Source organism: Eptatretus burgeri, chromosome 16 (genome assembly GCF_056783735.1).
Source record: "Eptatretus burgeri isolate ZD-2024b chromosome 16, Ebu_testis_v1, whole genome shotgun sequence".
Taxonomy (NCBI): domain Eukaryota; kingdom Metazoa; phylum Chordata; class Myxini; order Myxiniformes; family Myxinidae; genus Eptatretus; species Eptatretus burgeri.
In genome coordinates this window covers 48,325,507-48,352,706 of record NC_140976.1, presented here as the reverse complement: position 1 = coordinate 48,352,706, position 27,200 = coordinate 48,325,507, and the positions used below count along the sequence as shown (strand labels likewise).

The 27,200-nt window shown below is 42.0% G+C and overlaps 1 protein-coding gene across 12 annotated transcripts in view; it reads left to right on the top strand.

Annotated features, from left to right (window-relative positions):
• Nucleotides 1-26,826, top strand: part of LOC147011040 (uncharacterized) — a 73,456-nt gene extending 46,630 nt beyond the window's left edge. For 2 of the 12 annotated variants that reach the window (XR_015052361.1, XR_015052358.1), the window contains 3 exons: nt 21,307-21,406; nt 21,858-21,971; nt 22,937-26,151. Coding sequence is in view for 3 of the 12 variants with exons in the window: in XM_085859452.1 (XP_085715578.1) it covers nt 9,790-9,862; nt 21,858-21,971; nt 22,937-23,011; nt 24,777-24,994 (480 nt within the window). In the remaining 9 variants the exon portion in view is untranslated. Of the gene's footprint in view, nt 1-9,789; nt 9,863-21,306; nt 21,411-21,857; nt 21,972-22,936 lie in introns of those variants that run through there. The other 10 variants (XM_085859454.1, XM_085859453.1, XR_015052360.1 and 7 more) reach the window with 8 other exon arrangements.
• Nucleotides 26,827-27,200: the final 374 nt, after the last annotated feature.

Genomic DNA, 27,200 nt, shown 5'->3' with positions numbered 1-27,200 from the left:
CGGCCCATGTTCTGCGTCTCACCCCGCAGTTCTCTCATTTCTTCCTTCATTCCTTGCGCATTTGTTTCCATTTGCTTGTTCATGCCTTTTATTTCGTTTTTCATTTGTTGTGTATTCGTATCCATTTTCGTTTTCACTTCGTTCATTTTGCTGTTTATGTTCGCATTCATTTGTTGCGCATCCGTATTCATCTTTGCCAGCATGGCGAATATCTGGGCCATGTCGGGTGCGCTTGGGTGAGCCGTTTCGGCAGGGATCGGGGGATTTTGGCGGAGAGGGGGAGGGGAGGTGTCATACACCGTGGCCACCGCCACACCTATTTCGGGCTCTCGGTTCAGTTGGGGGAGTTCGTGTTCCTGCACAACTAACATTTCCTGCTCGGGGTTCTCATCCTGGACCATGGATTCTACACATTCAAAATCCATTTCTAATACCCCCCCGGCTCCCGCTCGCCTTGAGACGCCATCTTATTTCTCGTAACAGGTTAATTTAAATTGCTCGTACTTTGGAGGGAATCGGGGGTCGCTCCTCTCACCCCTGGACTGATTCCCCCTGAATTTAGCTGGAGATGGGAGAGTTTGTTTCCTGCTCTCTGACACCAGTGTTGCGAGGAGGGGGATGAGTTCGTATCCCACTCCTGACACCAGTGTTGCGAATTCATGCCCGCCGGCGTGCGAACGGCCACGTGACTCGAATCGCGGCACGTCGCCCACCGGACGGACAATTCTGTCGTGACCCTCTCGGACTAACGCCGGGAGCTAGTCACGGGTGGGCCTTTCGGCCTCACCACGATCATGTCAATCGGCCACACGCGTGGGAGAGGGTTGTTCGCCAAACTCGACCTACCTAAGTACCCACGCGGAGGGTAGACCGGGCGCTCGCACCTCGCCGCAGGTCGACTCCGGACACGGGCCGCTTAAGCGATCCGTTCCGTACTATTGGGATAACCGAGCGGTGTTATCGTCGGCCTCGACGGTTCCGATTAATGATCGGGCGTATTAAGCCCACTACCAACCCTTTACGTGAAGCAAGGTGGAGATTCAATTAAAGAAAAGACGAAGCGAAACGGGAAAACAGTTCAACATGATGCACATTTATTCCGCGGCACACGGAGAGCACACATATACAGCCAAACAATGCACATATATCAAATGCTACAAAAGAAACAATGACGCAGAGATACTACCGACTCCGCGAGCACACGACAACACTTAAACAGTTTTACTTCACAGACGGCGCCGACACACATTTACTCAAAAGCAAAAGAAAAGGCCACCCTCAAAGACAAGGGGGCAGATGGGGCCTGTGGGCCAATATTTGCACGGGACCTGAAGGAGCGGTCAGGTCCACAAGACCGGGTGGGTCCTACCCGCGTCTTCGTGCTGAGCCGCAAATGTGGCAGCGCGGCGGTGCCCCGACTTCGTGCTCCTTCGCGGGTTTCATTGGCACCGCTTGGAGTGGGGTGGGAAAGGGGCCCCCTTTTCGCACTATCTCAGCGCGGGGGAAAAAGGGGGTGGAATTGTTGATGCTCTGGGGAAAGAGTATAGCTGGCTTGCTTGGGTCCCGTGACGAGCGATTCCACCGCTACCTCGTAGCTGACCGCCATCTTCCTTGCCTCGGACCCGAGCTCCTCAGACTCTTCCCCCAATTCTCCTCAGCCGACTGCCGAAAATCACCAGGACGCCCTCGCCACCCGACTCGACTCCGCTCTTCCAAACTGACTGCCCAGATTCGCCTTGCGCTCGGCGCTTTACAGGCCGGCAGGAGAACCCATATGCAAATTTCCGGATCCGGATGAGCTCGGGGGCGGAGTCACGCTCGCCCATTGGATGGAGAAAAAGGGGCGTGAATCTCCCCTGATCCGACAATTTGCATATCTCGATTCCACACAGACGCGCCTGGAGGTGGGGCCAAACTGCCCCCCGCTTGCTGATTGGACGGATCAGAAGTGGGCGTGTAGCATTCCTGATCCGAATTCTCCTCGGAAAGGCCGCATTTTGTACTCGCGGCTCGGCGCGTATCTTGTACGAGCCCAGGACAGCCCGACTCTTGGTGCTCACAGGTGGTGCGGGAATGGCCGCAGAAGGAGAGAGGTGAAGGTGGTGGAGGGTTTATGGTGGTGGTTTATGGCCATGGTGCCATTTGGAATGGCGGTGATGCGATGTATGCGGGAGCGAGTTGTGAAGGTAAAGATCGTGGCTGTTGGCGTTGTTGTTGTGTGATGGTTGGAGCGTGGTTAGTTCAAAATAAAGATAGAAGAGAAAAACGGCTATCTCAAAGCGTTGCAGCTCGAATGAATCACATTTATTCCCTCTAAACAACGGGTTTGGGGCTAACTACACATGTACTTCCAGAGATATCTTACCTATGGAACCTGAATGGTTGTTTGCGAATTTCCACAACCGTAACAATATATTGCACAAGGAAAACAAAAATTGAAAATATTTCAGGGTGTGCTGATAACCTTCTGGCTTTGTTTGAAGGAACCGTTTTTGCCCGTATTAAAATGGAATTTTCTTTTTACATTTTCATCAACAAAATGTGCATTTTTAAAAGTGTGTGGGCTCCAAATGATGCACTTTGTACTGTTCAAAATGGTCTCTTAATTAGGCCAAAAAAAAAAAAATGTTGCATTGGCGTAACGGGTCACTGAAAAATAGGGTAGGTCGGTCGGGATCTTTTTTTTTTTTTTTTCCTAATAAATCCCTCCCAAAATCTCCCCCGGCTCGAGTACCACCCTTTTTGTCGGCGGGTTCTGTCCGAAACACTTCCGGGTTTTTGCGATCGCGATCGCAATCAACAAGATACTTGAAAACGATAGCAAAACAACAAAAATAGCAATAAAATAGGGTCGGCAAAATTTTTCGATCGCAAAAAAACAAAAAAAAAAACGTAGGGTCGGCGGAATTTTTAGGGTCGGGCGGGTTACGCCAATGCAACATTTTTTTTTTTTGGCCTTACAGACTGATCACTTTTGCTATCGTGATGTAACCTTGTATTCTTAAATATGTAACTTTTGTGTCCTTATGAAAAATGGTTCTCCTTTATAAATTGTTTTTTATACTTTTGTAATAAAAGTCAAGTCTCTCTCTCTCTCTCTCTCTCTCTCTCTCTCTCTCTCTCTCTCTCTCTCTCTCTCTCTGTCTCTGTCTCTGTCTCTGTCTCTGTCTCTGTCTCTGTCTCTGTGTCTCTGTGTGTTTCTATGTCTCTCTGTGTCTTTCTCTGTCTCTCTGTGTCTTTCTCTGTCTCTCTGTGTCTTTCTCTCTCTCTCTCTCTCTCTCTCTCTCTCTCTCTCTCTCTCTCTCTCTCTCTCTCTCTCTCTCTCTCTCTCTCTCTCTCTCTCTCTCTGTCTCTGTCTCTGTCTCTGTCTCTGTCTCTGTCTCTGTCTCTGTCTCTGTCTCTGTCTCTGTCTCTGTCTCTGTCTCTGTCTCTGTCTCTGTCTCTGTCTCTCTGTGTCTCTCTGTCTCTCTCTGTCTCTCTCTGTCTCTCTGTGTCTTTCTCTGTCTCTCTGTGTCTTTCTCTGTCTCTCTGTGTCTCTCTCTCTCTCTCTCTCTCTCTCTCTCTCTCTGTGTCTGTGTCTGTGTCTCTCTCTCTCTCTTTCTCTCTCTCTCTCTCTCTATCTCTCTCTCTCTCTATCTCTCTCTCTCTCTATCTCTCCCTCTCTCTCTATCTCTGTCTCTCTCTGTCTCTCTCTCTGTCTCTCTCTCTCTCTCTGTCTCTGTCTCTCTGTCTCTCTGTCTCTCTGTCTCTCTGTCTCTGTCTCTCTGTCTCTGTCTCTCTGTCTCTGTCTCTCTGTCTCTGTCTCTCTGTCTCTGTCTCTCTGTCTCTGTCTCTGTCTCTCTGTCTCTCTGTCTCTGTCTCTGTCTCTGTCTCTGTCTCTGTCTCTGTCTCTGTCTCTGTCTCTGTCTCTGTCTCTGTCTCTGTCTCTGTCTCTGTCTCTGTCTCTGTCTCTGTCTCTGTCTCTGTCTCTGTCTCTGTCTCTCTCTCTGTCTCTCTCTCTCCTTTTTCATGTGACCTTAAATTGAGACCAAACCGAACAGTGCAGAGTTGATATATTACATGGGTAAAAGCAATGATTTTTCATGATCGCAGAAAATGGATGGAATTTACGGAATCTGTGACTTGTAAGGAAAACTGATTCTGACATGAAAAAACCGAAACGTCATAAATTACAGAAAAGGTCAAGATTAGCTTGGATTGCAAATTAAATACTCACGAAATATTTTATTTGTAATTACCTCTTCCACTGAAGTTGCACGGAGATTATGTTTTCAACCCTGTCTTCCTCTCTGTTCATTACTTGGTGAAAGTATTTTGCCAATATATTGGTCTTTAGCATCTCTGTTTATTTGTCACAAATTTTCTCCACAGTTTTGAAGCAATCGTTCTGAAATTTTTGTGTTTGTAGGTGACCAGCCAAGGACAGCAATGCACATTTTTGGTCAGGATCTGGATGCAGATCCAAATCTTGAAGTTTTTTTTTTAAGAGTACATCTTCACCATTGAGAGATGGGGCCAAAACGATATATAGCACAATATCTCAAGAGGTTATGGATTGATTCGGATGAAACTTGGTGGATAGGCTGGGTGTATGACAAGAAAAAATTGATTAGATTTTGGTGAATATCCGAATCCAGATTTAAGAATGTTTTTTTTAATTATCTAGGTTTAAGTGATTCTTCACCATTGAGAGTTGGGGCCAAAAACGATATATAGCATGATATTTCAAAAAGTTGTGGATGAGTTATGACAAAACTTGATGCATGAGTTGGGTAGGTGAAGAGAACAAGGCATTTCGATTTTGTTGAGGTCCTGATGCAGATCACGCCTATCTGTGGGATACAAATGTAAACTGTTCAGCCTGGCGGAGGTAAGCGCTCTACCGAGTGCCATTTTAGTTTTACCTGCTTTTGTGTGCATTTGTCTACAGACAATTCCAACAGCATAATTATGAAAATAAAAAATAAAAACAACAACACAATTTACAAATCGATGGACAAGGGATGTGGTTTGAGTGGGGTGGGGAGCCGGCAGTTTGATTGGAGCAGTGTGTGAGGCGGGGTGCCAGCAGTCTTCGCGGGCTGGAGAGCCGGTGGTCTGAGCGGGACGTTGAGCTGGCGGTCGGAGCGGGGCAGGGAGGTGGCAGTGTGTGTGTGGGGTGGGGCATCGGTTGTGTGAGTGGTGCCATTCATCGGCGGTGTGTGCAGTGGCAGTGCAAGGCGCTGGCGGTGTGTGTGGGGTGGGGTGCCAGCGTTCTGAGTGGGGTGGGGTGCCAGCGTTCTGAGTGGGGCAGCTGTCTGAGGGGGGTGGGGAGGCAGCGGTCTAAGCGAGGCGGTGAGCTGGTGGTATATGTGGGGCGGGGCGCCGGCAGAGTGTGCTGGGTGACACGCTGGCAGGGTGAGTGGGGAGACACACCGGTGGTGTGAGCAAATTTGGTGCAGAGGTGTTAATTCCCCCAGCAATATGGATGGGATGATTTGTAATTCCCAACACCTCCGGAAGTGGGGCTGTACGATACACATTTTCACATAATTGGGGTGCTCCCCCCCCCACCCCCACACATGAATTCCTGAGAATATAAAAAATAGGACCAGTGGACTTGTAGCTTATATGGCCCCAGGCCTAATGTAACCCAAATGTAGTAACATTCTGACTGGTGGGTCTGGAGAGGAAAGTTTTTGAAAGAATTTACTCGATTTTCCAAACATTTACAAAGTCAGCCATTTTGAGACACTTCCAGTCACATGATTGCATGACTTCTGCAATTTATTTAACATTACTATCTGGCCTAATGTTGCAACCCGAATTTAGTTGCATTCTGACTGATGGGTCTGGAGAAGATTTTGAAAGGAATTTATGCGATTTTTAGCTCGCCTGTTCGAAGAACAGAGAGCTATCGCGATACCCCCAGCGTGAGCGTGAAAATGTTAAATTTTTTGATGCAAGTTATTTTTAACCTCCGCCATCGAAGATCGGAGGTTACTGTTTTCACCCCTTTCTGTTTGTTTGTTTGTTATCTTGCCAAAACGAAGTTTTTGCAAGATCTGTTACTTGGTAAGTTTTTTTTTTTTTTTTTTTTTTTTTTTTTTTTTTTTGTTTGTCTGGAATCATTGGATTTTTCACCTTTATATCACTCTGTAGAGCACAATTCTCATCGGAAACTCTTGTGGGTACACATATCGTAGTATTATTACAATACCCTTCAGCACACATAAAGGTCAAGGTCACTTTGCGGTAAATCATGGAGGTCAACGAAACCCTTATTTATTGAGTAATTTTAATCGAATCATCTCCAAACTTTATGAGAATGTAGTATATGGTCTGGCGCTCAGCTGATTAATTTTTGGTGGTGATTGGCCTTGACCTTCATGGTTAGCGCCTGAGGTCAAACATATTTGACCCCAAGGTCAAATTGTCAAGTTTTAGGAACCATATCGTGTAGTACCTCAAATTGAACACCTCGATGAGTGCTTTCTAGATATGTCAAGCTTGAGACATTATGACGTCATTTGGTGACGTTATGAGGCAAACGCATATTTTTCATTCCTTACTCTGTAGAACGATTCTCATCGGAATCTCTCGGAGGCAGATATTCCTCAAGGAGTCGCTCCTGGTGGACAGCAGCTCTGTTCACCTCAGTGTGACCTTAAAGAAGTCACACGTGGTCACCTTTTGGCAAGATACGGGTCACCCTGCGGGTGACATTGGTTTATTTGTTTGTGAACGGTATTACGGAAAAACTCCTCGACGGATTTCGACGAAACTTGGTGGGGGGGGGTTAGGTATGGTCCAAGGATCATGCCATTAGATTTTGGACTTGGTCCCCACCCCCCAAAAAAAAAATTGTTAGAGAAATTTTTTTTTTTTGCATTTCTATATGTTTTTAGTGATTTCCAACCCCCCCCCCCCAAAAAAAAAAATTGTTGGAGAAAAAAAAATTTTGCAACTTTTTTTTCAACAAAATTTCGGTTTCTTTTTTTTGCATTTCTACATGTTTTAAGTGATTTCCAACCCTCCCCCCCCAAAAAAAAAATGTTGGAGAAAAGAACTATAACTCTGTCAGCACTGTTGACATCATATTTAATGAATAAGATATAAGGTTCACTTGAGTGACCCAGTAGTATTGGCGGCGGAGGTTTTGCACTCTCCCGAGTGCTCCCCCTCTAGTTTCCTTTCTAATGTTTTTATCTACCACACTATTTTTTATACGCCCGATATATATATATATATATATATATATATATATATATATATATATATATATATATATATATATATATATATATATATATATATATATATATATACATATATATATATATATATATATATATATATATATATATATATATATATATATATATATATATATATATATATATATATATATATATATATATATATATATATATATATATATATATATATATATATATACATACACACATATACATATCGGGGCGTATTATGTGGTACCGGTCGTCCGTCCGTCCGTCTGTCTGTCTGTCCGTCCGTTCCTGTCCGCACTCTAACTCCCAAAGTTTTCAACTTTCACGTTTCATATTTTGTACTTTGGTGCAGACTGTGGAGACGGTGTGTCGCAACATACGTTCGTCATCTAAATTGGTTGCCATGGCAACCAGGATGCTGTTTCCGTCCATTCCTGTCCCCACTCTAACTCACAAAGTTTTCAACTTTCACGTTTCATATTTGGTACATAGGTACAGACTGTGGAGACGGTGTGTCGAGACATACGTTCGTCATCTAAAGTGGTTGTCATGGCAACCAGGATGCTGTTTTCCATCCATTCCTGTCTGCACTCTAACTCCCAAAGTTTTCAACTTTCATGTTTCATATTTGGTACATAGGTACAGATTGTGGAGACGGTGTGTCGCGACATACGTTCGTCATCTAAAGTGGTTGCCATGGCAACCGGGATGCTGTTTTCCATCAGTTCCTGTCCGCACTCTAACTCCCAAAGTTTGCAACTTTCACGTTTCATATTTGGTACATCGGTACAGACTGTGGAGACGGTGTGTAGCGACATACGTTCGTCATCTAAAGTGGTTGCCATGGCAACCAGGATGCTGTTTTCCATGTAGTAGCACAATTCTGTACATACCTTCTTGTTAGGGTGTATATTGTGCTCACTTGCGCTCTTGTTACTGATTACAATATACAAATACATATATTGCTTTATAATTATACTTCACTGCAATGCTTTATAAAATATATTAATTATTAGACTTGTCTTTTAAAAACGATAAATGTATAAACAGGCGAGCATTGGGTGGCTTAGACACCAACTCTGGTTCCATAAAATATGACAACTTCGGCCATTTTGACACACTTCCAGTCACGTGATTAGCATGACCTCCGCAATTTAACATCCCCACCCTGGCCTAATGTTGTAACCCAAGTTTGGTAGCATTCTGACTGGGTCGCCTGCAGAAAAAGATTTTTGAAGAAATTTACTAAGTCGGCCATTCTGGCCTACTTAAAGTCACGTGACGTGAATGAGCTTTGCAATCCTTGTTACCAGTCACGAGAGGAACGTTGCTCTCAAATTTCAGCCAGATTGGCCCAGCTGTTTGGCCGAAGAAGTTGAAATAGGAGACGGACGGATGGACGATGTGCGATGACAATACCTTATCTGGAATTTAAATTCCAGATAAGCTAATAATATTTTATCCCCTGAAACCTCCCATGCACCCCCATATACAACCATCAGTGTTCAGTTTGTACCGTCCAGCAGTTCAGGATTTCAGAGAAGTCAAACACTCAAACAATCAGACACTTTTCAAATGAAATATAGTATGATCTAATGAGGTGACCATAACCACATAGGAACAAGGCCCATTTATGAGGTCAAATCCATTGGCTGGGTCAGTGATGAGCTCATGCATTGCCACCGATTGGTTTGAAGCGCAAAACGGTTCTGCAAATGAGCAGCGTTTGGGGCTTATGCATAGAACGCAAGAAAAGGTGTCCAGTGGGTCCTTAAGATCATTGCGATGAAAGTATTGTTATTGGAGAAAGAGACAGAGAGACAGAGACAGAGAGAGAGAGAGAGCCATTTTGTGCTGATGTTGAAGCTTCAATTCAAGAAATGTTGACAGAGATTAGAGATTCCTGGTTGCATCTCAAACAAATTGCATCTTTTAGAAGAAAGGGATTTGCACACCTCAGCAAACCATTTAGTCAGCCCCGGTTGCCTCCGGAAAGACCAGATTTAAGTTGTGTAAGCCATTTGGTGCATTAAGTTACTCATCCAACTGATAAAGTCCCAGTATGCTTCCTGTTACCCAAAACTCTGGTTACCTTAAAGCACATTGACCTTTAGAACAGAAAGGCAATCATTGCAGCGTGCGGGGGAGGAATGAAAGTCGTCATTAAAATGGCAAAAGCATTCCGTACAGGCAAGCGTAATGAAATATGGATAATTAGATGAAGAATTACAATGTGATGAAATTATAACAAAACACATTTCAACTCATCAATGTTTAAGTGTAAGGAATCATAAGAATTTCTGTTGAAGGTCAAAATAATGGAGTGAAAAATTCAGCATTCAGGTATGCAAAACCTCTCCACCGGCAGGAAGAGTGTTTGGAAAGGTCTGCAAAGTGTGTTCCATTGAAGAGCAGCATGTGTGTGGATAGGTGTGTATAGCCTGTCCACTGGCAAGTAGTGTCCAGACAGGTGTGCAATGTGTGTTTGTGTTCACTGGCAGACATTGTGTGTGGACGGGTGTGCAAATCATGTTCAATGATGGGCATTGTGTGCACACAGGTGTCAACTCATGGGGAGAGTGTGGGGATGGATGTGCAAAGTGTGTCTACTGGTGGACAGATTGTGCGGACAGGTAAGAACAGTGTCCACTCATGGGCAGAGCATGTCCACTGGCATGCCGAATGTGTGGATAGGTGTGCAAGCATATCCCCTGGGAGCTAGAATGCGCAAGGCATGCGGAGCAGACTCTGAGGCTGAGGAAAAAGATCGTTTAATTACACAATGGCACTGTCAGGAAAAAGAGAAACCAAGTTGCTTCAATGAGGCAGAGTCGATCGATGTAGCTATCATGAAGACCGGGGAGTATTTACAGAGCCATAAAAAATGAAGCGATTGCTCCTCCACTCTACATGCAATACAGTGTGTTGGTAGTCCATGTTTTTCTTTTTATAGAGAACGCTGCATTCTCAAATTATACCGGCTTGCACAACCTCCAATTGGACGCGTTTAAGGATGATGAGTTCCCATTTTTGGGTACACCCAGCGAGAGAGGACTCTGAGCCAAAATACACTTAACATCACAGCTCCTGTGGAGGAGACAAATAAGAGCAGTTCATTAGTAGTGTGTTTGAGTTGCGCATCTCCATGAGTCTTGAGTAAGCTCCAGCAAGTTGTAACTACAGGACATCGTGACTAAGGGGATGAAGAATTCGTTGATATTGTCACACCATCTGTCATCCAGATGGCCGGCAAAGCTTTTGCACTTCGAGTTGTGGGCAAAGGATCAGGACAATTTTCGAGGCTATGCCGGCATGCTGCAAAAAGAACAGCTACATCGGAAACTCTCACGAAAACTTGGACTTCTCTAATGTGTTGCTTTTAATCATGCACCTCCAAGGAAGATCGGTGGTGCTCAAACCACTCCCAGTCTACTTGCGGTAGCTTGGGGTAAATTAACAGTGTAAATATCTGCAATGAAGGCCAAAGAACAATTCTCATGCTTATAATATGAGGGAATCAGATTAAACTCAATGGGAAAGAACAATGTATCTTCAGAACTTGTTGATTGTTGGATTTCCTGTAAAAATAGATGTGGTGTATCTTTTCATCATTGCACACACAATGTGGGATTGCATGTTTTTTTTTTAAAGGAGTCACAGATTTTTTTTAAAAAGAAAAGTTTTTTTGCTTAGAGTGCATATTTAGTCATTCATTATACTTAACTTTAGTGCCTTATAAGATGGCATGAAGGGAGGGTGAAATTTTTATGACATGGATTTGAAAATGGAATTAAAAATTGGACCACTGGACCTAAGCGTATCCAGGCATTGGCCTAATGTTGTAACCCAAATTTGGTAGCATTCTGATTGGTGAGTTTGGAGAGGAAGGTTTTTCAAGGAATTTACATGATTTTTCACAAACATTGACTAAGTCCACCATTTTGACACACTTCCAGTCACATGATCAGCATGGCCTCGGCTATTTAACATCAGAACCCTATCCTAATGTTGTGACCCAAATTTGGTAGCATTTTGACTGGTGGGTCTGGAGAAGAATATTTTTCAAGGAATTTACGCGATTTTCCAAAAAATGGACTACTTCAGCCATTTTGACATGCTTCCGCTCACGTGATCGGCATGACCGACAATTTAGCATCCCTACCCTGGCCTCATGTTGCAAACCAAATTTGGAAGTATTCTGACCGGTGTGTCTGCAAAACGTTTGATTCAGTGAATCAGGATGTCCTCTGGAGGATTGTTGGTCTTTGTGGGGTCTCACCAAAACTGATCAATCTGATATCTGAACTGTACTCTAGTCCTGAGAGTGATGTGATATGTGGTGATACCATCTCTCACTTATTTCCAGTTGTAACTGGAGTTTGTTAGGGGTGTGGACTGGCCCTCCACATTTTCACCACTTATATGGACTGGATTTTGGGGAGGATGTCAGAGAGATCAAGCTGCAGTACATTGTTTGGGAATGTCAAGATCTCTGACCTTGATTTTGCAGAGACTTTGGATATCCTTTTGGGGGCCCTTGGATATCACGGGTTTCCTGGGTCAAAACTAAGATCCAGGCTTTTATTGATATCTTGGATGCTGCTATCTCGTCTGTACCTGTTTGTGGTGAGGATGTTTTTGGTCGGTACCTGTGCAGGAAGATAGTCTGAGTCTTCAGGTCCCTGGTGCTTCCAGTCTTGGTCTAAGGATGTGAGACTTGGACTCTGACCAGGGATCTGAGATGGAGATTTAATTACTTTGGTACCAGTTCTCTTCGGAGAATCCTTGGCTTTTGCTGGTTGGACTTTGTGTCCAACAAACAGTTGCTGAGAGAGACTTAAATGAGATTTGTGACCTGCATAGTCCGTGAGAGTCAGCTGCAGCTATGTTGACATGCGGCTCGTTTTCATGACGCCAATCCTGCTCACCAGATTCTCTCAGCGATGGAGCCTCATGAGTGGGGGAAGCCAATGGGCTGACCATGTGCCTCGTGGTTGCAGCAGGTTTATCAGCATCTAAAGGAGATGGGGATGGGCCAGGCATATGACTGGTGGATAGCCAGATGGAGGCTCTTGAAGTTCTGGTGGAAAGTTGATACAGTGACATGCTGCCCCAGCACATGCTCCCTCCCATATCTGACCTGAACTGTGTCGAGAGTTGGGAAAACTGGTGGGCAGGTGTTGCATGAAATAGAATACAACTGATCGGCAGCCATCACTGACATCACTCTCTGGTGATCTGGAATTTCTTGAGATGTTGGTTTGATAAGTGGAATCTGGGACCTTCAATCTGGGACAATCTCAAAATTCATGTTCTTGTTTTGGAAGGATTGGCAAACAAACCCACCAGTGTATTTCCATGTTCGGCCACTAGAAGAGGTTTATTTTCTTTAACTTCTGATCCTCATCATCAATCATGGCCGACCGTATCGTAAAGGTGGCATCCAAAACCACCATTATTGGTCCTCCTCTGTTGTCCCAAGTCTTGATTTGTCAAATCAGAGCTAGTCACAACCTACAAGGCATTTGTCCTTTGCTCGTTTGAATATTGCTGTCCAGTCAGTGTTGGTGCCCTAGTAGCACATCTCTCCTGGATTCTGTGGAATCAAACTCTCAACATTATCAGCATCTCCCAATGAAAGGCAGAAGCATAAGAACGGTTGCTCTCGCATCATTAACAGGTTGGTGGCCTCTGTCTTTTTTTTTGTTTTTGTTTAATCCCCCGCCTCCAATCTAACACCCTCTGCTCTCTCAGCCATCTGGCCTTTCACAGGAACTACAAGATGCATGTGTTTTTCAGTAAGTCTCGCATGATTAAGCTTGAAAAATCCCGACAAGCTGCACACTTTCACTCTTTTGTTCCTTGCTTTGATTTGTGGAATTGCCTTGTAGAAACTGTGGTATCCCACTCTTCCTTCAATGGCCTTCAAGCAGCATGTTCACTGCCATTTCATGCATCCTTAACTACAACCTTATTTACTCCCATTGACCCTACATAGCCCAGTCCTCTTGCTTGTGGGTTGCGGTTTCCTCGTCGCCATCCTCTTCTCTCTCTTTTCCTGTTTAATCATCCTCTTGCTTGTTTCCAACTGTTGACATGTTCCCCCAATGTTAGCTCATACACTCCCCCACCTTGCTCTTCCATTCACCTTTATCTTGTAATTAAAAAAATAAGGAAGTTTGTTTCGTGCCTTAAATATTTTTTTTATACCAAAAATGATGAAATATTTGACCAGACAGTCATTTGGCCACAAAGAAAACATTTAATGAGACATTTAGCATGAGGTGAGGTCACCATCAGATAACTTTATTTGTACTTTTTATCACAAGACACAACATTCTTGAAGAAGCGTTATGTTCTCTTCTTCCCCCCTCCCCCTTTTTTATTTTTATTTTCTCAACCAATCAATGATGTCTCCGGATGTTGTTTTGAAGAGTCAAAAAGAGATTAGCAAGGATTGAAGAAAGACATTGTTATGACAAAATATCTTGGCAGAAAAAAATTGAAAGCTGCAATGTGCGAAGCTATTGCACAAGACAATTGGAGAATGTGTGTCCTTGGTTTTGTCACGGCAGTTTATCTCCCATACAACTGGAGTTCTGTTGGGTGTGGGACAGCGAATCCTTGTTAAGATGAATGTTGTGAACACAGTCAGCGAGGTCGAGTTCCTCCAAAAACTATACTTTCTGTTTTTTTTACCTTTTCCTTTGACTTTTGAATCACTGGCACCGCTTCTGTTTGTTTAGCAGAACTTTGTGTCCAGTCATGGTTAAGCTGCGGAACATTTATCACCTTCAGTCCACCGGATACAAAATGCCCTTGAAATTGCACAAGAAAGTGACTACCTTTAGCACTGGCTCTTATCGTGGAAATGGTCAAATTTCGAAAAAAAAACACAAAAAAGATTCAATCCGATCGTCACATTTTTCATTTTACATCCTTCGATTTTGAAATGCATCTTTAAATAAATGCATGAAACAGATGTTGGATGCCATTTTGTGTGTTGTGGCTGTGCGATTGGCTGTGAAATGCAATTTGTCAAAGTTCACAAAACACCTGACGAAAATGTTTGTTAAATTTCGTTGAATGACCCCATCAGGCCAAGGATGCACTTGTGATGTTTAAAACTTCAACTTTACATTGTGCCTTGATTTTTACATCCAAGGACATTTTTTTATGTTTTGCTTTCATTTTTTGGGCTGCACATATTTCACAGCTCATCTTGCATCAACATAACGTTGTAGTTTAATACTATGTTATACATGGAAGTTCAGATTCAAAAAAGGAAGAGGTAAGGGGGTGGTAAGGGTAAGGGGGTGGGGTTGGGTGGTGCCATTCAAGAAGTTCAATGAATGAGAAAGATAAATAATCAAAGAAATGCCAACTTTTTTTTTTACTTTTCAACATAAAAGGATACTGTATATGTAATTGGTGTGCCAAAAGCCAAAGGTTCTTGAATTGACCAATATCAAACTAGCAGGTGGGTGTAGTCCAAATTTGCATTTATTTATTAGTTTAAACACAAATGATCCTGTTATACGAAGAACACCCACTGTGGTGTTCATGGCATGGTGCTCAGCAACCGATGATTGGCTTTTCTTCTGCCCTTCTCCTTTTGCCTTACCATTTATATATCATCAAAGCAACAACATTCGCTGAAGCCCCTCCTCGTACAAACTACCCAAACTTACTAGATTGCTGTGTTACCATTAGCCACTGGATGTCATCAACTTTTTGTTTGCCAAACTCACATTGAAGAATCTGTTCCCATGCCATTGCAAAACAAACAGCTACAACACCAATGTCAGAAGCATTGGTCCTTATCACAAATGGCTTACTTCGATACAGTACTCAGGTGCAGTAGTCTCAAGATAGGTTATTGATGAGAAGTTGCTTGAGAGTTATGTCGGCCTTGCCTTGAGCATTCCCCCATACTGCTTTCCTGGTCAGTAATTTGTGGAAATTGCCAGTCAAACTGTGCCGCACCTGATATCTCGGTAAGGTAAAGATGTAATGTTCTCACTTTCATATCCAGATAATTTGATAATACTGCGGTTGTGGATTTCCCTTTTATTTGACTTGGGCATCCCTTCCTTATGTGCAATGTCATTATCTAATCCATTCTCAAGTCTCCAATCTATTCTTTCCAATCTAAAAGTGTCTCTACACCTGCAGCTTCCTTTTTAAATCTAACCTGATGGACAGAGTTCAACTCACCCTCCATGATGTGCTTTGGCTCCATCTCTGCAAGTGTTCTCCACAAATTCCATATTGGTAGAACGAAGCTCAATTATGACAGAATTTGATAGGAGAATTTGAATTTGAGGCAGCTGCAATTATAAAAAGGACCGGGGGAGGGGTTGATTGGTAAATACAGGATTGCGGAACTCCATGCGGCTCTAATTACTTGGTTGACAAGTTACCTCCAGTGTCAACCCACAAAGCCCTGCTCCACCACAAATTATCGGGCATTTCCCAAACGATATATTAAAGTAGCCAGATTTCTCCGAGCTTTTAGTTTGGGCGAATAAGTGTGTGTTGCACTAAAATTAACCCTGGGGTGTTAGCAGTGAAAACAAATGTTTCTGGAATTAAAAAGAAATGCAAATATTGACTCAATAAACGGTATTATTGTACTGGAACATACACAAGTTATGTTGTTCAACTACCATCAGCAAAGCGATGGGTTCAGCACTGGTATCACTTAAACATCACTGCCACCCCTACCCTTCTATGTGCATGTTGCAATATTTAAACGTTATATCTCCTGTAAATTTGATAAATACATCTGATTAATCACACCAGATTTGGAACAATGCACAATCATTAACACATCAATTTCTTGCGAAGTTTTGTAAATGCGTAAAAATTTTACAGGTATCTTTTGTGCTTACGATAGATCTCAACTTTCTTTGGTAAAAGAAAACAGTAAAGTGATCTCTCTCGACCGATTCATTCCATCTTTGATAAGTGGTGCTAATCAGTTTATTTCATGGAATATGTTTGGTCACGGATCGTAGCGTCTGAGCATCTCATTTGTATTTCACGACCAAATGATTAAATATTCAGGGAAAACCTAAACATCATCCTGGTGAATGGCAGAACAATTTCTGCCTTTGGCTGAACCCACAACCCAGAACAAAACAAAACTGATTGCAGGTGGAAACGTGCCAAAGATTTAACATGAGAAATGACGTTTGACCCAAAAATGTTTTGTGTTTATTGCTGAAACTCATTGGAAAATCGTATTTCCTGACAGCTTGGATTGTAAATCAAACAAAAAAACCGAAATGGAAATGCGTTTTTTGCACCTCAGGTGACGAAGCCACCGGTGCCATTACGTTTTCAGGTTTTCCATCCGTACATACGTATGTACGGATATACATGCAAATTTTCTCTGTTTTCTCTGCAACCGCTTATCCGATTGACATGAAATTTTCACCATAGATGCAACTACTCATGTAGCTACGCTGAACAGATCAATGTGAAACATGTTGCATTACATGGAGCAAGGGCAGTGGATCACAACTGCAAAGTTTTGCTTCGATTGCTAAAGTGGTTTCCAAATTCCATTTTTAAATATTTTCCATGAAACCAATGTGGCTGCAACACCATGTGATTGATGAAGTCATTTTTAAGTCAAATGTAGCAGAAAGCGCAGTGGATCATAACTGCAAAATTTAGTATTGATGGGATAAACGGTTTCAGATAAATAATTATTTTATTATTCCCTTAAAACCAACATGGTTGCCACATCATGTGACTGATGATGTCATTGTTAAATACAATATTTGCAGCAACAGTAGTGGATCATCACTGCAAAGTCTCCCATCAAAAGGCTAAGTCCATCCATCCATCCATTGGGACCGTACTCTATGCAGAGCATTGGTGCTGCTTAAGCAGTCTCCTTGGCTATTGGGCACAATCCTGAACGGGTCGCCACTCTGACACAGTATACCAGCAAGCTGGCACTCATTTTGCCGATCTCAGAAGGATGACAGGCAGAGTCAATTCCTCCTGGTATTTATTCAACAGCTGAGTGGGATTTTAACTCAGGATCCGAGGATCCAAAGGCCACCACCCTAACCATTAAGCCAACACCAGACATGAAGGCTAAGTGGTTTCAGAGAATTTTTTTTTTAGCATGATTGACTCGGCATCGGGAATATTTCTTGAAAATTTAAACATCATCAGTCACGTGCTCTCGCAGCATTGTTGGACAAAAAAACCTTCTCCAATCAATGCAAAACTCCAAAAATGTGATCGGCCACCCATTCTGAATTTGACGATAAAGAGGACATCAGGAGGTCAGGTGTTCGATCGAAGCGGGGTTGCATCAAAGCAGGGCGCCATGGCTTTATTTTTCACCATAGATGCGACTTCTCATGTAGAATGTTTTTGTGAAAACTTTGACGTCAGAAATCACGTTGTGTGGTAGCCGTGTTGGAAAAAAAAACTTTGGACTTTTGTATCTCTGAAACTGCTCAGTGGAAAATAAATTGAAACTTTGCACATCTGAAGTACAAGTGTGATTTTTTTGATGACATCACAGTCATATGTGGTTTTGTTATGACATCATAATTGGCAAGCACTTTATCAGATCAGTATGAAAATTTTTGAGAAGCATCTTGGGCGAAATTGCGATTGGCAAATAAATTGATGACGTCATCGGTCACGTGGTTCGACAGTCGTATTGTTTTTAACTTAAGACCTTCAAAAATCATCTTCTCTATAATGGCTGAACAGATTGAGGTGAAACATTACAGGTATGATAGCCTATCCATGAAGAACAAAAAGTTCCCCACCTATGATGTCATAGGTCACATGGTTTGGCAGCTATGATTTTTTTTGAAGAATAAACATTTTAAAATCTTCTCCAGAACGGCTTGGCAGATCGAGGGGAAACTTTACTCGCATGTTCCCCAAGCCTTGGGTATCCCAGGTTATTCACGAATAATTAATAGGTTTCATTGACTGGCAGCCATATTGGTTTGAATGATATTCTTTTAAAAATCTTTCTCTTTAACCACTTCATCATTCTATGTAAAACATCACAGTTGTGATCTCGTAGACATGTGGAATATATGTTTTAAATTTCAACCTCATCAGATGCATGGTTTGGCAGCCAGAATTATTTAATATTTTAAAGCTGGATTCAGGAATTTAAATTAAACTCGGTACAAGAATGTAAATGATGTGATAATGTGGGTGGAGCCATACTGGTGACGTCGTGACGCTGAAAATTGTCGTTCTAGTTGTATGCATATGTTGACTGCATCTTCAAAATCCTTTGTCTTAAAGAGAACAAGCAAATTGTCAATTTGGCAAACTATATGTGAATAGTGAACAGAGTGCAAAAATGCATTGCTTAAGGGGTTTCAGGAATAATTTCCCGATACTCCTAACCACATTCCCGCTCTCCTACCCCCCCCCCCCTCTTGCCCACCATGAAAAAAGAAACACCACACCACCAGAGGATAGATATGTATGGGTGGTACCTGAATATTGTAAGGCATCTGGAAACTTTATGTGGTTTCTATCCCCCAATTTAATTAAATCCATCAATTATTAGCTCACCTGGAAGTAGTTCCATGGAGTTTAAAAGATGGCGCGTCGTCAGTCTCTCCGTCTGTCCATCCGTAAACACTTTCAGCTTCTCTGAAATTATATAAATACAACATGGAATCGCAGCTTGTTTTTGAACAGTGCGTTAATATATTACCTCTGACCAGATTACCTCAAGGTATCCACACTCACCTCTATGCTGTCTAGCCTAGGTTTGAAATCCCGACCCAGCTATAAAATGTCATTTCATAGGCTGGATGAATCATAAATGTGTGTGTCGTCCCTCCGATGGATCTTAAATCGGGCATCCTGTCTTCCACATGAGTTGATGGACGTTAAAGTTCCCCACAGTGTCCTTCACGAAGAGTGGGCGATCTATCGCCGGCACCATGGCCAAATTTCAAATTCCTGCCCGAACTACTGCTGGGAAGACAATGGCAAACCACCTCGTATAAAACCACCTCGTATCCCTTGCTCAGGAAGCTGCTTTGGTGGCACAGACGCCCAGTAATGAGAATGGTACGCTACATCAAATGTAATAAAAGTATCAACTGAATAACGAATGTGGAAAAAAGAAGAAAACTAAAATAAAGCCGTTTTAAAATGATCGAGCATGGACCATGAAGAGAGAGGGGAGGGGGAGGAAGAGAGAGGAGAAGCAGGAGAGGGAGAGAGGGGAGGAAGAGACAGGAGGAGAGAGAGAGAGAGAGACACAGAGAGAGAGAGAGAGACACAGAGAGAGAGAGAGAGAGAGACAGAGAGAGAGAGAGACAGAGAGAGAGAGAGACAGAGAGAGAGACAGACAGAGAGAGAGACAGACAGAGAGAGAGACAGAGAGAGACAGACAGAGAGAGACAGACAGACAGACAGACAGACAGACAGACAGACAGACAGACAGACAGAACAGAGACAGACAGCGGAAAGGGAAGCTTGGAGGGGGGAGGGGAGAACAGGTTTCCTTCTGTATCCATCCTGTCCACCCCATTCCTCCCTAACCCATTGTTTGTCCAACTATCCCTATGTTTTGTCCTTAAACTCCACTGTTGGTGTCCCTCCCGACCCATGCTTCTGTTCCTTTTGTCCTGTTGCGTCTTGATCCATTTAGTGTTCTAGCTCTCCCACAAGCCTTGTCTGTATCCAAAAAAGTCAGAGGTTGGCAACCATATATATGTATATAGTTTAAAAAAAATAATAAATATATATATATATATATATATATATATATATATATATATGTATATATATATATATATTAGGGTGCTTCATAATAGGGGGTAAAAAATAAAAGTATGAATATTCATGCTCCCTGGGAGTGCCTTTGTTCCATTTGACAGTAGAAACACACACACCAAATATGAAGCAGATTGGAGGATGTTTAGGGGTTCCTCAAGTTGGCACAATATTGTTGAAATTTGCCAAACTGTAACTGACAACTTGCTGTCGAATATGCAGAACGCAGTACACTTCACAATTAATATGGTTGTTTGATATTTTCAAAAACCACAGCAGTCATATAGGATGAAAGAATAGTTTTTCCAAGGAGACCTCGATGAGCTTTTTGACATTGCAGTGCAAAATGCCCTCTCCATAATGGACATAATTGTGCCAACTTGAGGAACCCCTAAATATCATGGAATTTTGTTCATTTTTGACCTATAAGTTCTTATGGGGTATTTGAACAAAGGCAAAATCAGGAGCAGCAAAAATCAAACTTTCATTTTTTTGGAACGCCCATATATATATATATATATATATATATATATATATATATATATATATATATATATATATATATATATATATATATATATATATATATATATATATATATATATATATATATTGTGAACCATGGTGTCTGTCTGTGCGTTTGTCTGTCTCCCATTTATGGTGGCCGCTTCTTGCGCTGCATTGAAAAGCTCAACATTCACTTTTGAAATGATGGGAGAACAGGTATGAGTAATGTTGATGCCAAATTTTATTTCGCAGCCAGGATATTTTGCACTCTTTTGAGAAATCCAACCTCCACCGCCCTATGTTGCACCACCATGTTGCGGTGGGCATAATATGTAGCTGTTAGCGAAACCAAGAGTACAACGCAATTGACCTTGTAAAGTCTATGAAATATGATTTAAATTGATAGATTAACTTAAACTTTTCCCGTCACTGGGGATGGGTACTCTTACTCGTACTGTTTTCGATATATATCGGTGTAGTAATGGCATGTAGAAAATAATATTGCTGCTCTTTCACAGCAAATTATTCTGAAATTTTGATGTACAAGTGAACAAAAGGTTTTGTTAACGCAGTGCAAAGTTTTTGTTGTGTTCACATTTGAGATTTCAAGCAATTTGCCAAAACTTGCATTTTGGTGTTTTGTAACACCTTGTTTATCATTTTATTTGCCCTTGTGTGAATTATCCGATTTATCTGTTTTCCTTTTGGACTAAGCTAGGCTTTACTAAAACAGATTAACAAACTTTAACACTCCTCTTTCACACTATCTGTCAAGGGAGACGTGATATGAAGTCTTACAAAAAACATTTTTGTAAGGCTCACTTTTGACTGTGCCAAGATGGGTCGAGGAGTCACAGCTGAAACCTGAATTCTATGCAAGTAACTCCTGATGACTCTATCTTTGCTCTATGCTTCATCGGCTTGCATCTGTATGGTCTTTGCAGAATGTGCATTGTATTGGTGCAGTATTTGGTCTTTCATTTGATTATATGTGCACAGCTTGGTCTTCGAGACAAGCAAAAGCAGTTGGCACAAACAAAGTAATAGGGTGCCAATCTAGAGATCACAGCATGTGCCAGACCTTGAAACACCATTTCATCTGCATGAGGGTCACTTGATGGTCACGTGCCGAGGGCACTGTGGCCGAATCTCTTGGCCTATCACTTCTCTCCATCACTTTGTCATCACATCACTTTGTATTCAAAGGCTGTTGCACCACTTCGCCATTGTACTTCCACCATTTCTTTCTGTCCCTTTGCCTGGAAGCCCACTTCCACCACAGTCTCACGCTCTTTCTTTTCTTGCATTGCAACATTCTCACACCAGGTGTTGGTGTCGTCGCGTCGAGTACTGCACCAATGGGACTCCTTCGATTGCATTCGCCAGGCAAAGCACCTGCCACCCTTTGCGACAAAAATCAAATGCAGACTTGGATCCAAGGTATTTACTCAGCCTTTACTACTTTACCCTTTCACACGATAAAACAAAGAATCCTACCAATTTCACATAGCGTCCATAAATTGCTCAAAATGCAACCTTTGTCAAAATCTTTTTGAAAAAAAAATATGCTTGCATTATTTATTGCAGTGAAATTATTTAATCCATTTCACGAGCTGATTTTATTTATTTTTATTTGATGCCTGGAACTTTTCAAATGTCCCTCATATACAGACATTATCAGCTCCACTAGTGAAGATGGTTTGTCTTTTTATCTGTCTGTTTATTTGCCTGTCTCTGTCTGTCTGTCTGTCTGTCTGTCTGTCTGTGAGCAGTATATCTCAAAAAGTTAAGGACAGATTCAGACGGAATTTGGTGTGCAGGTTGGGAGTTTGACAAGGACGAATTTATTACATTTTGGTGAACATCCAATTCTGGATGTGAGAATTTTTCACCATTGAGAGATAAGGCCAAAAATCATACACAGTATAACATGATACATATCAAAAAGATGTGGACAGATTCGGACAAAACTAGGGGGATGAGTTGGGTAAGTGACAATATCAAGCTGATTAGATTTTTGTTCTGGTCCGGATCCAGATGCAGCCTACCAGTGGGATACAAAACGTAAACTGTTCAACCTGGCGGAGGTATATGCTGCACCGAGTGCCATGATAGTTGATATTTGTATTTTTTTCTTCTGATTCCACTGGCATCACTTGCACTGATGATGCAATGCTTGGCCATATATATATATATATATATATATATATATATATATATATATATATATATATATATATATATATATATATATATATATATATATATATATATATATATATATATAAAAACATGGTACAATGTTGATTGCAATAAAATTCAGCATGGAGGGAAATTGATTAACGTCAAACACTGTAATTATTTATTCCAAAATGCAAAATCGTCATTTTCAATTCTTTCCGCAGGATGTGGAAGAGTGAATAACAATGTGGAACATGGCAGCCATGAACGCAGCGAACATGCATGCATAGACAGTATCGGTGAGAGATGAAAGACTGATCGATAGGGTGAAGATCATGAGCATAATGGGCCGTGCAGGAGGGAATCCATAAGCAGCATATGATACCATTCCTCTGCCATTCCAGGTGCACCATTCAGGCTGTGAACAGCTGCCAATGTAAATTATTTTGGGTGACATTAATCATTTCCAGAAAATGCAATAACAGATGTCCTGCTCGGGCAGGGCTCAAATGTTGTAGAATATCGACTTTAGCACCTTCGATGGAATCTTCACGCCTTCATCTTTGTTCATTTTTTTATTTTTTTCCCCATTATTGGCATTTGCTATCTGGGTAATGAGCAGCCACATGACATTCAGGGTTGACCACTGCCGGAAAATTCACGTACACAATCACCAGAATTTTTTTGAGTTCAAAAGGATGGTTATTTTGGTAGAGATATGGAAATTATACTCGGGCAATAAGATTGGATTCCGAACGGAAGAGGATCTATTAACCAGCTCTTCGGTATTGTATCACAGAGTATGCGGTGCCTTCGGGAGAGGGAATGGGTATTAAACTTGTTGTTCTGTCTAATGCTACTACCTTGAAGACATAAAACATGTCACAATGATTCTTGAGAAAGAATAGCAAACCATTAGGTCAGTGGCCTCCTCTGGATATTGACCAGGAAGGCAAATGGAAACCAAGCGGCATATTTGTCAAGAAGGAAAGTGTTTCAACAGAACCTGTGATCTTACACTCTTATCATGACCAATCGTATGTACCAGCATTAACTCGCAAGGCTGAGATGATTTCTTTGTTGCAAAAGTATGTTTGAATAGCCCTGATGTCATGGTGCTTCTGGACTTTATAGCTAGTTGCAAATCTGGTTATCCCCACACTTTTCAACAAAAAAAAACCACATGTGGGGATATTGTAATTAGCTGTCTGTGTGTCTGTCTGTCACGCTATCTCCTCCTAAACTGTCAGGGAGTACTTCATCAAATGTGGTAGTTATGATCACCACATGGCAATAATGTCCAAGAGCAGTTATCACTTTTGTCCACGCCTCCTGGAGTCGGGGTCGAGAGGTGAAATACCAAAAAAAATGCAATTGCAGGCATATTTTAAAAACAAATTTTATGAAACTTTATATTTACAATCTTTGGATCCGAGGGTCCTGAGATCAAATCCCACTCGGCTGTTGAATTTATACCAGGTGGGGTTGACTCTGCTTGTCATCCTTCCGAGGTTGGCAAAATGAGTCCCAGCATGCTGGTATCCTGTGACGGAGTGGCGACCCGTCCAGCGTTGTGTCCAATAGCCATGGAGACTGCTTAAGCAGCACCAACACTCTGCACAGAGTATGGTCGCAATGGATGGGATGGATATTTACAATCAACATTGGGGGAGGCCTTAATATGTAACAATTATTTTTATATTTGACCCTTGGTTCATGGCCCAGGGGGTCGTGACTTTGGGTCACACGGGTCAATAGGTGAAAAACGGGTCACACACATTTTCTTAACTCAAAATTTTATATTGGCTCATTACTGGTGGAACCTTTTGGCATCTTTCAACTTTACTTGAGGTGGGAAGTGTGGGGATTTGCAATGGTGCACCATCAACTTCGCTCTAGTTTGTATTGTAGTGGTCTCTTGTTTATCAATTTGGTCTTGATGTGAAAGGCATTGAGACTGAAATACGGTCCATAAATGGTGAGCATGTAATCTTCATCCCTCTATTTACTTTGTTAGCATCATGCCAAACGGTGCTGTGTTGATGAAACTTCTTGTTTCCACAGTTCTTCTGCTCACTGGCTGGTGGCTTCTGGAATGTGTGTTGCAGAGTTCTGTTACTTTAGGAGTTTTGGGTCTTTGCAAAATTTGTCACGAGCTTTGGCTGGATGATTGTTCTACCACATTGCCATGGTCTTTGTTAACACAAATGGTATTGCCACAGAGATGCCGTCAACCTCAAAGACAACTAACACTTGATTCTCGATCGACATCATTGAGATAACCCACGGTTCTTTCATCTCTCTGCATGGAACGTGCATTGGTCAGAACTCGGAAGCCTCAATATTTTCACATAATTGCATAACGGTGCTCTGGCAATGGGGTATTACATCATGGAGACAATGTTCCAATGCACGCTTTGTATAAAGTGGATTCATTCGGAAAACTGTGTTTCCGCTATCTTTTGTACTTAAGAAGTATAGGTGAGTCCCTTGCTTTGAAAGTTTGCTTCTTACTTCTCTGAAAGACCGCCTGCCTCGAGCAAGCTGTGCAATGTCGATATAAAGGGAATTGTGCATTATTAGGCAATAAACCGGAGCAAAATGCATTGAGGGGAACAAAATCGAAGAATAATTACAGTACAACGAGAAAATGGAATTTTGCAAAAGGACTTTGAAGATGATCAGGGAAGTTGCTTTTGGTTTAAAAAATAAAAATAAAAAAAACAGAAGAAAATAATTCCCATTGGTGTCTTCAGAATACTTCCAAAGTGCCAACGACAAGTTGGCTTTGATGGGGGACTGGCTGTGAATAATACATGTCCAGATCATAAAGGTTGATGCATCAAAAGGTTCCTGCATCCATCCACAAGCCAAGGAGCATTTGGGAAAGTTTTAATATCCATTGCATTGATTGGTTGAAAGACAAATGGTGTGACTCTATTGATGCTTTGGGACACTGAGTTGGAAATGATGTGCTAATCGTGTTCGGCCGACTTGAACAAGCGGTTTGATTGTCGTCTAATTTTGCAGGCAAGTTGTGTAATGGTCCCAAAACGAACAATGATTTTCTTCGGAATGCATAAGGCAATTCAATTAGAAATTTATACCGATGATTATTTATCATCCACTGTTCCAAAAATGTAATGTGATGATTGGTATCCGTGGCAAACAAAATGTAGTCAAAGCTGTAATGGTTGACGTGACCACAATCCAACAAGGCTCCAAGGATCGTGTGGAATATTTATGAGGACTCAGCAACGCCTTCTGGAAGTTAGTCCCACGCAGTCTTTTTCCGATGGAGCTTGCCATTGCCGTAGTGGAATATCCAATCTCGTCCTAATTGAATAGCACCATTGCAGAATGAAGTGGTGTGCCAATCCATGAGAGAACATTCCATTGTCTGAGGACCTCTGGAAAAATTAGGTGGTTAGGAGTGAAAGGGGCGGTGGGGGAGGGGGGTGAGCTTGCAGTAACTGGCTACAAATATGCATGGCCACATTTTGCGGGGAGTTTATTTCCCTCGGAGTATGAGAGAGTTGTGGGACAAAAAAAAGCACCAATCGCAGCTATAGTAACAGCAGCAGAAACGTCAACATTGAACAGTGCCTCATCTGACAAAAAATACCCGTATTTTGTGCTTGAAACACCAGCCGTTTCATAACACAGTTACACATGCTGATAGATCATTATTGCAAAAAGATTCCCCTTTCGGGTGGTAGTTTTCTGCAAATGTTATAATTCTGAACATACCTAGGATTACTTTATTATGGATACATTTGTTGATGTGTTAAAAAGAAACAAACTCTGTTTATTTTGCCCTCCCATTACCTGTTATGAAATTACAACTCCCTTGAGTATATTTGCATCACATGTATACATTACATCTGATGTTGCATCACTACCTGAGTACCTGACTGGATCGTGGGTTTGGTAAACATTTTCAAGGCACTTAGAAGTACAGTGACGGCCATGTGTGGCTTGTATTGAAGCCTTTGTTTGATGCAGTGATTTGCGGAACTTGTATTGCATCTTTGTGTGAAAATAAGTACTGTGGTTGTAATGGTTGGAATATCCACTCTGAGTCTGGGAGGTCGATGGTTCGAACCCTGGCCGAATCATACCAAAGGCTTTAAATACTGCGTACTGCTTCCTTCCTTGACACGCTGCATTTAAAACATTTACAAAGGATAGAGCACAGACAATTAACCATAGGTTGGCAACCAGTGAACTAGTACACAGTATTAAAAGGGCCTAATGGCCAACGACTGCATTGATTTTCAGGTCATATCAGGCCACATTAGATCTGTGGCATGCTACAGGTACCATGTAAACCTGTACTAACCTGTTCCATGGTCGGGTTGTCGGCGACTAACCAATCTCCCCCACCAGGTTTTCCGGTGAGGAGGGTGTATGATATGGACACCCAGCAGGATTAAAAACAAAACCTGTCAAAGGGCAGAGGATCTCCTTGTGAGCCAACAGCCATCC